The 12,248-nt window shown below is 39.3% G+C and overlaps 1 protein-coding gene across 1 annotated transcript in view; it reads right to left on the bottom strand.

The window, feature by feature from the left end:
* Positions 1 to 12,248, bottom strand: part of LOC133664893 (electrogenic aspartate/glutamate antiporter SLC25A12, mitochondrial-like) — a 69,652-nt gene that overhangs the window by 34,390 nt on the left and 23,014 nt on the right. Inside the window, exons 5-8 of the mRNA XM_062069896.1 lie at positions 10,009 to 10,148; positions 9,104 to 9,250; positions 7,188 to 7,326; positions 1,642 to 1,735 (exon numbers count right to left, since the gene is read on the bottom strand). Of these exons, the coding sequence (XP_061925880.1) occupies positions 1,642 to 1,735; positions 7,188 to 7,326; positions 9,104 to 9,250; positions 10,009 to 10,148 (520 nt within the window). The remainder of the gene's footprint in view (positions 1 to 1,641; positions 1,736 to 7,187; positions 7,327 to 9,103; positions 9,251 to 10,008; positions 10,149 to 12,248) is intronic.

Consider the following 12,248-nt stretch of genomic DNA (forward strand, 5'->3'; position numbering starts at 1 on the left):
AGGTAAGCACGGGTGTTGATGAGCAGATGAGGGCTGGCTGGCGTAGGTGGATAGCTAATGTTTTTAGCATAGCTCTGTGAGGTTCCGTTGCTAAGTTAGCATCAATGGCGTCGTTAGCAACAGCATTGTTAAGCTTCGCCAGGCTGGAAAGCATTAACCGTGTAGTTACATGTCCAGGGTTTAATAGTATTGTTGATTTTCTGTCTATCCTTCCAGTCAGGGGTTTATTTCTTTTGTTTCTATCTGCAGTTAAGCCCGATGCTATCATGTTAGCTCCGCCGCTAAAGTGCTTCGCCGATGTATTGTCGTGGAGATAAAAGTCACTGTGAATGTCCATTTTGCGTTCTCGACTCTCATTTTCAAGAGGATATAGTATCCGAGGTGGTTTAATATACAAATCCGTGATCTACAATAGAAAAAGGAGAGAGTGTGGAATCCAATGAGCCAGCTTGTACCTAAGTTACGGTCAGAGCGAAAAAAGATGCGTCCTGCACTGCACTCTAGTCCTTCACTCTCACGTTCCTCATCCACTAATCTTTCATCCTGGCTCAAATTAATGGGGTAATCATCGCTTTCGCTGCTAGTGTAAACAATGGGGAAATGTGAGGAGCCTTTCAACCTGTGACGTCACGCTATTTCCTGTACAAGCAAGGCTTTTTTTTATCAGCGACCAAAAGTTGCGAACTTTATCGTCGATGTTCTCTACTAAATCCTTTCAGCAAAAATATGGCAACATCGCGAAATGATCAAGTATGACACAAAGAATGGATCTGCTATCCCCGTTTAAGTAAAACAAATTCATTTCAGTAGGCCTTTAAAGGTGCACCAACGTAAAAGTATTTTGAGATACGTAATTGGATAAATAATTGTTATGCTTTAAAAGCAAACAAAAATTAAGATGCGCCCAAAACATCAATTACTTATAGCTAGAGACTGACTTCATTTGTTTTTTATTTCCATGTAAATGAAGAGATGTGAAGGACAGTGCTGGGAAGAAAACAGTGAATGATATTCTTGGAATTAAAGAAATAAGTCATAAAACACATCATGGAGTGTGTGGCCAAGCAATTTGATGCTATCACTGCTAGTCTGCACCATACTGACGAATGACTAACGCCAATTAAGAATGTTACAATAATATCTAAATGGCAGATATACAGCCATGAAAATATGGAGAGGCTGCTGATTACCTTATTTGGAACAAGCTACTGTAGAAGTGCACTCTCAAAGGTGAAGTCTGTACATTATTGCTACACAATTACTTCATTAAACTATTGTACTTGCTTGGCTTACATTCTATTGCACTATTTTTATACAATATTTCTTATCTATAAGTTTGTATGGTACGTGTTAAAATTGCGCTTTTTTGGTGGGCAAGCACCAATTAAATTGATTTTAATTATTTTCATTCCATCACAGACCCAATTAAGCCCGTAAGTTTAAGTACTACTGTATACCGTAAATGCTGTGCCTAATGTTAAAATTGGGAATTACATTTTTATCATATTTACACACACAAAAAAAGGTAAAAATGTGTACAAATTGAATGAAATACGATATTTTTGGCCCATGTTGGAATCTCATCTATATATATTATGTTTTCCGGTACAATAATATAGCAAATTGGTATTTAAAACCTACCCTGTGTGAGTGTGGAGACCAGCAAGTTGGTACAGGATGTCAATCTCCATTGGCGTGATCTGACCAAACTTATTGGCAGCGTGGACAAACTCCTCTAAAAAGACAAATGAGAAAAGAAACTCAGCACAGATTGAATGAGCCTCATAGAGTTGACCAATGAATTACATGTGCATTCTACTAGACCAGGGGTCGGCAACCCAACACGTTGAAAGAGCCATATTGGACCAAAAATACAAAAAACAAATCTGTCTGGAGCCGCAAAAAATTAAAAGTCTTATATAAGTCTTATATTGAAGGCAACACATGACGTAAGTGTCTATATTAGCTATAATAGCCTACTATCAAAATGAATTTAAAAGTCTTATATAAGTGTTAAAATAAAGGCAACACATGATGTAAGTGTCTATATTAGCCTACTATCAAAATGACTATATGTCGCAGGCTGAAGCAAATCTTCGTTGACAGAAATGTTGAAATTTAATATTTATTCTACACATTTTCACAACATTAGAAACCATTAGTAAATCAGAAGCTACTCAGAAGGTGAGATAACTCCTGGAAATTACTGGCTTTGGCCATTTAAAGGTATAGATGTGTGTGTCCAAGTTAAAGGAAACGGCAGGCTGTCTTCTTTTAATGGATTTACTACAATCTTTGGCAAGCTAGGTAATGTTTGCTGTAGTCTGGAACAACATGGCACACAAACAGCTATCTGAAATGCAGCCAATATTACATACAGATAGTGTCATGAGACATGCAAATCTAAATTATATACAAATGGGCTAATATACCTACAAATGAGGCATAATGATGCAATATGTACATACAGCTAGCCTAAATAGCATGTTAGCATTGATTAGCTTGCAGTCACACTCTGACCAAATATGCCTGATTAGCACTCAAACAAGTCAATAACATCAACAAAGCGCACCTTTGTGCATTCACACACAGTATAAACCGTTTGGTGGACAAAATGAGACAAAGAAGGAGTGGAAGATTTGACATGTAAACAAACTGTTGCTTCACAGTCCACACTATGGTGAGTTCAAGAACCGCCGAAATGAGTAGGACAAAAGGATGTTCACCGGTGAAGCATACACAGAAACATATTAAACAGTGGTAGTTCTAACAATTGGGAAGGTTTGTGTCCTCAAACAAAAAACATACTAAAACAAAACAAAAAATTTCTGCCCCATCTTTTTCCATTTTCAATCCTTTTTTAAAAATGCTCCAGGGAGCCACTAGGGCAGTGGTTCTCAAACTTTTTTTGTCATCCCCCACTTTGGACAAGGGGGAGTTTTCAAGCCCCACCTGCCCCTATCGCCCCAATAGAACGCTAATGCCAAGCTTAACATTTGCAAATTTATTGAACATCAAGTAACATCAAGTTGTATACATTCAAACTCAATAACATAAAATAACATCAAGTTCAATAATAAATGAAATAACTGTGCAGCTGTGGTATAACTTGCATCAAGTTCAATAATAAATAAAATAACTTGCATCAAGTTCAATAATAAATAAAACAAAAGTGTTATAACTTGCATCAAGTTCAATAATAAATCAAAAAAAGTGTTATAACTTGCATTAAGTTCAATAACAAATCAAATAAAAGTGTTATAACTTGCATCAAGTTCAATAATAAATCAAATAAAAGTGTTATAACTTGCATCAAGTTCAATAATAAATCAAATAAAAGTGTTATAACTTGCATCAAGTTCAATAATAAATCAAATAACTTGCATCAAGTTTAATAATAAATAAAATAAAAGTGCCACTTTGCAATCTTTGCACACAAAAAAAAGGAGGAGATATGCATTAGGCAAGACAGGGAAAGTGAACATGAGTTTTACAGTACTACAGGCTCAGTGCATTAGTGGCTGCACTGAGCCTGTTTTGCACTGCACAGCTTTTCAAATTGGGGTTGCATGCTTGACACTGCCACTCTTAAGTCATGCTCAATGACGTTCAGCTAAGACCTGTACTTCGTTTTGAGTGAAGCAACAGCTGAAAAGCCTATCTCACACAGATAAGATGTGGCAAAGGGGAGAAGAATGGACACATCTCTCTGCCCGATGAGTGGATATTGATTAGCCTGCTACCCATCCGCGCAAAAGTTTGTTCCGCTTAGCCCCGCCCCCATTAGTTACTGTTGCTATGTCTGTCAAACTTTCGCTCCTACCTAGAAATTTAAAGCCTACAGGAAAAATAAGTAATTTACATTTATTTGTATAGCGGATTTCACAGACAGAATCACAAAGTGATTTACAGTGTGTATAGAAAATGAAAGCATAGTAAAAAAAATAAATCTAAGAATATAATAAAAAAGAAAAAAATTAAAGTGACATTTCCTCCTGTTCTTCGCGCCCCACCTGTCATGTCTCTATTCCCCACCAGTGGGGCGCGCCCCACACTTTGAGAAACGCTGCACTAGGGCGTCGCTAAAGAGCCGCATGAGGCCGTGGGATGCTGACCCCCGTACTAGATAGTTGCAAACACCATTTCTTGATGACCTCATATTAAAGTACCGTATATGGAAATTGTTTTTTTGTTTGAAATATATGTCATTTATGCAGTCCCTACTTTGAATTCGGTAGTTATATCCCAAGAGTGCAATGACATGCTTTTGCATGACTAAAAAGTGCAAGTTATGAGTACACATCAACCATGCCGAACATACTCGTACTGCTGGAAAAGGACAGGAGTCATCTGGTGGTAGGAGTATGATACAGAAGTGGAGCGCTTTTCATGGCCTGGCTCAAGGGCCACAACAAAAGGAGACACACCGAGTATAAAGTTATCAAACAATACTTTATTCGAGTAAACTAAATCGAATAATGACCCCAGCCCTGTGACTGGCTGGTGAACAGTCAAGGGCAGGCCTGGGCAACTATTTTCACTTGGGGGGCCAAATTTAGAGAAAATAATGTGTCTGGGGGGCCGGTATATATATCTATCTATCTATATAAGCTGTGAAAATCTGCTGTACTGTATGTGTGCTTGGGTCCTATTTTTAGGAACACTAATACAAAACCTCACAATAATGTCTGATTGAACGCTAAAAACGTTATGACAGACCGCCTTAAAAAAACAGAATGGACTTTAAAAAATTTTTACTGAATGAGACACCCAGAATGTAAATGAAAATAAAGAATGTGGGATTTACAATATTAACTATGAAGGATAAAACACTGAATATTGACAACATATGAACCTCACACCCCCTCTACATCCACATATTTTACAATCCACAAAAATGCAACAAACACAGCAAAATATGAACGCGAAAGGGAAAAAAAACCCACCTACAATCTGATATATGTGATATATCACTAAGCTTTAGAACTTTGTTGAAAAAATCTCCTTTCACGTCTGTCCCTGACACCCACATTTCAGGCTCTGGAAACACTATGTGGAAACACTCCCCAACCACACTGCTTGGTGCCTCATCTGAGCTGCTGTGACTTACATTACCATAGTAACTAATTAGATGACCATGGTAACTAATTAGATTACCATAGTAACTAGTATATTACCATAGTAACTAATTAGATGACTATATTAACTAATCTGATTACCATAGTAACTAATTTGATTACCATAATAACTAGTATAGTATCATAGTAACTAATCAGATGACCATAGTAACTAATTAGATGACCATAGTAACTAGTATATCATGCAGATTCCAAGCATTGAAAGACTTAGTATAGTTGAAGACTTACGGTCATTAGAAAACATCACTGCACATCATAATGGCAGCTACACTTTACATCTTAAACATCTAAAAAAATGATTTGGGAATGTCCGGCGGGCCAGATTGAAAAGCTCAACGGGCCTTAATTTTCCCAGGTCTGGTCAGGTGTGTACCCCCCTCTCACTGAATGTTAGTTGGGGTAGGCCCCAGCATACTGGTGACACTAATGTGCATAGGTGGAAATATAGACGTGTGTTGAGCGGTGTAGCTTATGTAGAAGATCAAATCGATTATGATTACCATATGCTTCTGACTATAAGTCGCAGTTTTTTTCATAGTTTGGCAGGGAGTGCGACTTGTACTCAGGAGCAACTTATGTGTGAAATTATTAAGACATTACCGTAAAATATCAAATAATATTATTTAGCTCATTCACGTAAGAGACTAGACCAGGTGTCCCCAAACTTTTTGACTCCGGGGCCGCATTGGGGTAAAACAATTTGGCTGGGGGCCGCGCTATATATATATATATATATATATATATATATATATATATATATATATATATATATATATATATATATATATATATATATATGCCGCGCTATATATATATATATATATATATATATATATATATATATATATATATATATATATATATATATATATATATATATATATATATATATATATATATATATATATATATATATATATATGTATTCATACATATATATTCCTTGCGCACTTATTGACTTAAAGAGCGCACTTGCTGCATGTCACGTTATCGACGGTAAAAATGCATTTTTAGACAATATGATTTGCCTGAGTGGCTAGGAGATGGTAGAAAAAGGACTAGCAAGGACAAATTTAAAAAAAATTAAAAAAAATTAAAAAAAATTATTTTTTTTTAAACTTGGGACTTCCCGCGGGCCCGATTTTGGACGCTGGGGGGCCGTAGTTTGGGGACCCCTGGACTAGACGTATAAGATTTCATGGGATTTAGCAATTAGGAGTGACAGATTGTTTGGTAAACGTATAGCATTTTCTATATGTTATAGTTATTTGAATGACTCTTACCATAATATGTTACGTTAACATACCAGGCACGTTCTCAGTTGGTTATTTATGTGTCATATAACGTACACTTATTCAGCCTGTTGTTCACTATTCTTTATTTACTTTAAATTGCCTTTCAAATGTCTATTCTTGGTGTTGGCTTTTATCAAATACATTTCCCCCAAAAATGCGACTTATACTCCAGTGCAACTTATATATGTTTTTTCCTTCTTTATTATGCATTTTCGGCCGGTGCGACTTATACTCCGGAGCGACTTATACTCCGAAAAATACGGTATGTCGAAGATAAAATCAAAGACAGAAGAAAATGGGGTAGGGGATCTGCAGGATGCCCTCGGTCTGTAAGGAGAAGGATGTGTGAGATTAGTTTGAAGCTGGGACCTAAAACACTTGGGCACCACAGGTGCTCAGGTCACCTAATTAGCCAGCTGCAAACTAAAACCGCTGGGAACAAACAGCACCACCAAGAGGTACTCATGGGCCATAACGGTCTTACCAGGAAACACTTGAGTAAATGTGGACTGATCACTTCCACACATCTACGTGTACGTCAAATGATAAGATTACCAGGTTAAATGGTTTCATTTACCTTGGTAATTTTAGTGCTAGAGAAAATCTTCCCTGTGTGGTCGCTCACACAATCCTGTCAGAGAGTTGAACATGATCACTCACATACTGTACGTACTGTACATGCATGGTTCATGATTATTATTATTATTCAGGCACAGCCATTGAGTGGTGACATTTAGACTCTGATCAGGACTACCTTTAGTCACCAGCGTGTCTTCCCGAGTGCCGGCAAAGGTGCTGTATATCTTGCGGACCAGCTCCATGTTGTTCAGGAGGGCGTTGAACGCGTTGAAGTAAGAGAAGCTCACCACATGGGATGTGCTTCCTCCAGCAGCCTGGGAAATTGTCAAAACATGTTTGCCATACAACATTAATGACACCTGTTCGCTCTAATGACATTTTTCAGCAGCAAAAACATGAAATAGAGCTCTCTTAAATAAACCCCTTTTTGGGCCAGTTGATCTGCCATCTCTCTTTTCTGCTCTGCCCCCCTCTCCTGCATGAAAAAAAATTATCAGGTGGCCATGGATCAGTTTCCAAGGAGGATGCGCTAGCTGTTCATATTCAGGACCTGGGGTGGACCACTGCTCTAAGGATCAGTCGGTGACCTCTGCACTACTGACATGTCTCCACTCAAGATGATCCCTGCTGGTCTCTCTATGGACTGGACTCTCACACTATTATGTTAGGTCCACTATGGACTGGACTCTCACACTATTATGTTAGATCCACTATGGACTGGACTCTCACGCTATTATGTTAGATCCACTATGGAGTGGACTTTCACACTATTATGTTAGATCCAGTATGGACTGGACTCTCAAACTATTAACTAGATCCACTATGGACTGGACTCTCACACTATTATGTTAGGTCCACTATGGACTGGACTCTCACACTATTATGTTAGATCCACTATGGACTGGACTCTCACACTATTATGTTAGATCCACTATGGACTGGACTCTCACGCTATTATGTTAGATCCACTATGGACTGGACTTTCACACTATTATGTTAGATCCAGTATGGACTGGACTCTCAAACTATTAACTAGATCCACTATGGACTGGACTCTCACACTATTATGTTAGATCCACTATGGACTGGTCTCTCACACTATTAACTAGATCCACTATGGACTGGACTCTCACACTATTATATTAGATCCACTATGGACTGGACTTTCACACTATTATGTTAGGTCCACTATGGACTGGACTCTCACACTATTATGTTAGATCCACTATGGACTGGACTCTCACGCTATTATGTTAGATCCACTATGGACTGGACTTTCACACTATTATGTTAGATCCAGTATGGACTGGACTCTCAAACTATTAACTAGATCCACTATGGACTGGACTCTCACACTATTATGTTAGATCCCCTATGGACTGGTCTCTCACACTATTAACTAGATCCACTATGGACTGGACTCTCACACTATTATATTAGATCCACTATGGACTGGACTTTCACACTATTATGTTAGATCCACTATGAACTGGACTCTCACACTATTATGTTAGATCCACTATGGACTGGACTTTCACACTATTATGTTAGATCCAGTATGGACTGGACTCTCAAACTATTAACTAGATCCACTATGGACTGGACTCTCACACTATTATGTTAGATCCACTATGGACTGGACTCTCACACTATTATGTTAGATCCCCTATGGACTGGACTCTCACGCTATTATGTTAGATCCACTATGGACTGGACTTTCACACTATTATGTTAGATCCACTATGGACTGGACTCTCACACTATTATGTTAGATCCACTATGGACTGGACTCTCACACTATTATGTTAGATCCACTATGGACTGGACTCTCACACTATTATGTTAGATCCACTATGGACTGGACTCTCACACTATTAACTAGATCCACTACGGGCTGGACTCTCACACTATTATGTTAGATCCACTATGGACTGGACTCTCACACTATTATGTTAGATCCACTATGAACTGGACTCTCACACTATTATGTTAGATCCACTATGGACTGGACTCTCACACTATTATGTTAGATCCACTATGGACTGGACTCTCACACTATTATGTTAGATCCACTATCATTTCTTGACTCACAGAAACCAGATTTTCCTGGACAAAGCGGGTCAGCACGTGGAGCCTGATGGTGGCCATGATGTCACTAAAGTCCAGAGCCGTGATGGTGCCGCTCTTGCCGATGTCTTTTTGGGCGAAAGCCTGGCGAGCATGTTCCAGCTGCAGCTCCTGCAGCAGAGGAAGGGAGAGAGAGAGGAAGGGAGCGGGTCAGGCTGACAAAAGAAGCCAAGAGAGGGTTCCCGAGATGAGGAGCAGCACATAAGTGAGCTGTGAAATGGAACCTTGAAGGAGAAAAACGTGGTAATGTCAGCACTGGACAGACGTGATGTGACAGTGAGACACTCGCTTTGGTAATCACCGTGTCTCTCTGGAGACTAATGGAAACCATGTCCCCAGAAGCCTGATCCCGGAGCAGAGTGGAGCGCTTAGGCAGGTGTGTGTGTGAAATGATTCAATATGACAAGCATGCAATCAGAAAGGGATGCAGGGGAAGGCTGACCCGGTCCAACGTCTGCTGTCAAAGCTCATGTAACCAGAGAGCAACATCCAGCTGTTACTTCCTCTTTGCACGGCTTCTCCTAACCTAATCAGCGGCTCAATAATTCTCTCAATGTTTGTTGATGACTTTGAGACGCACGATGATAAGAAGCTTCGTAATCCATCATTAGGAATTGCCTGCAAGTTTTAGGTAAAGTGCAATACACAAAATGACCACAAGGTGGCAGAGCAAAGAGCAGTTCAAAAGCACTGTAATTTTGTTTTCAGTGAAAAAAAGTGAAGTATGATGAACCACTAAGTGCCCTGAGGGATCCCACACAGGACTGGAGCCAGCCTGTCTTACATTGGGACCACCCTGCTTTTTGCCTGTGGAATCAAAATAAATGCAATAATAATAATAATGTATAGTTAAGAAGACATTTATTTACCTGCAGAAACTGGGTGAACTCCACGTAGCTGAGGTGTTTGTTCCTCTCATGGCCGAAGTGGAGCCTGATGAACTCGCAGTCCCAGTTGAAGGGAATATGATGATGGACCGCGGTCTGGCTGAAGATGTCGCGAACGTTCTCTGAAAGTGGGAAATGCCAGCGAGAAAAGTTTCTCATTCCACACGCAAAGAATCTGGTTAACGTCAAGCAAGGATTCGCTGTGTAGACTGCTTGGTAGTCCTTTTAGATGTGAAGGGTGTTTTATAAATATATGTGCTTATACACATAAATAAACAGCTTTCAGGTACCTTCGCCAAAAAAAAGAGCTGAGTTGAGTTTCCAGACGTGACAAGACTTCTTTTTGCTCTTAGAGGAGGTTATAATGCAAATTGTGCATGCTTTCCGACTCCAGGATAAAACGTCAAAATCCAACACTCAACAAAATATGGCTTCTGAAGACCATGGATACTTGCACAAGTCAAATGAACACATGAATATTTTTGAGGGGAAAACAGCGTCATGCATGACACCAAGGCATTCAGTTCAGTTATGAAAAACTTTGAGAGTAAACTTTTTGTAGCAGATTCCTAAAAACGCTAGAGTGCTGTCATTACTTTTAGTAGGTCATTAAAAATGCTGTTGTATCGACAGGGCTATTTTTTTCCACACATTTTGCAACTCTGACAAATGAAAGAGAACACAGAAAAGTTTTGTTTTCGCTCTTCCTTTTCGGCATTTTTGGTACGGGTAACACAGTGACACTGACAGTTGTAGAATGAGGCCGCAGCACGTCTGGGAGAGAGGCACGGGGAGGGGGGGGTTGGTGGTAGCAGGGGTGTATTTGTAGCGTCCCGGAAGAGTTAGTGCTGCAAAGCGTTCTGGGTATTTGTTCTGTTGTGTTTATGTTGTGTTACGGTGCGGATGTTCTCCCGAAATGTGTTTGTCATTCTTGTTTGGTGTGGATTCACAGTGTGGCGCATATTTGTAACAGTGATAAAGTTGTTTATACAGACACCGTCAGTGTAACCTGTATGGCTGTTGACCAAGTATGTCTTGCATCCACTTGTGAGTGTGTGTGTGTGCAATAGCCGCATATATCATGTGACTAGGCCGGCACGCTGTTTGTATGGAGGAAAAGCGGACGAGACGACAGGTTGTAGAGGATGCTAAAGGCAATGCCTTTAAGGCACGCCCCCAATATTGATGTTCGGATTTCACTGAAATTCAGGAGTCTCCTGGGAAATCGGGAGGGTTGGCAAGTATGTTAGCGGTGAATGCGGTGTTACAGCGGCACAGCCGCTGTATAATACCGGCGGGCCAGCTCCAATGTTAATTTGATATTGCCTCAAGGGCCAAATGAAATTACACGCCGGGCCAAATTTGGCCTGCGGGCCAGAGTTTGACACCCATGTTCTATATGTTCCATAATATGTTACGTTAACATACCAGGCACGTTCTCAGTTGGTTATTTATGCCTCATATAACGTACACTTATTTAGCCTGTTGTTCACTATTCTTTATTTATTTTAAATTGCCTTTCAAATGTCTATTCTTGGTGTTGGGTTTTATCAAATAAATTTCCCCCAAAAATGCGACTTATACTCCAGTGCCACTTATATATGTTTTTTTCCTTCTTTATTATGCATTTTCGGCCAGTGCGACTTATACTCCGGAGCAACTTATACTCCGAAAAATACGGTAATATCCACTGCAGAGGACACCGATATAAAGATAGTAGTCAAGGGAGAAGTCCACTGCAGAGGACACCGATATAAAGATAGTAGTCAAGGGAGAAGTCCAGCCCCCCAGTCCTTAGCTTTTTGGAAATTTGGCCCCCAAAATAGTTTAGTTTAATAGCCCTGGCGTTCAATAAATCCACAAGTCTTGCAATACTTTGGTGAGTTTTAGGGTTAACGCTACAAATGTGTGTTACTTTTTTATTGTGATTTCACCACAGAAGACTATCAGTGATGGCAAAGAGTAAAAATGTGATGACCATAGAACTTGGAATGAATTTTTAAGGTTGTATTTTTTCTCTAAAATTGTTTTTCTGAAAGTTATAAGAAGCAAAGTAAAAAAATAAATGAATTTATTTAAACAAGTGAAGACCAAGTCTTTAAAATATTTTCTTGGATTTTCAAATTCTATTTGAGTTTTGTCTCTCTTAGAATTAAAAATGTCGGGCAAAGCGAGACCGGCTTGCTAGTAAATAAATACAATTTTAAAAATAGAGTCAGCTC

Source organism: Entelurus aequoreus, linkage group LG14 (genome assembly GCF_033978785.1).
Source record: "Entelurus aequoreus isolate RoL-2023_Sb linkage group LG14, RoL_Eaeq_v1.1, whole genome shotgun sequence".
NCBI classification, from domain to species: domain Eukaryota; kingdom Metazoa; phylum Chordata; class Actinopteri; order Syngnathiformes; family Syngnathidae; genus Entelurus; species Entelurus aequoreus.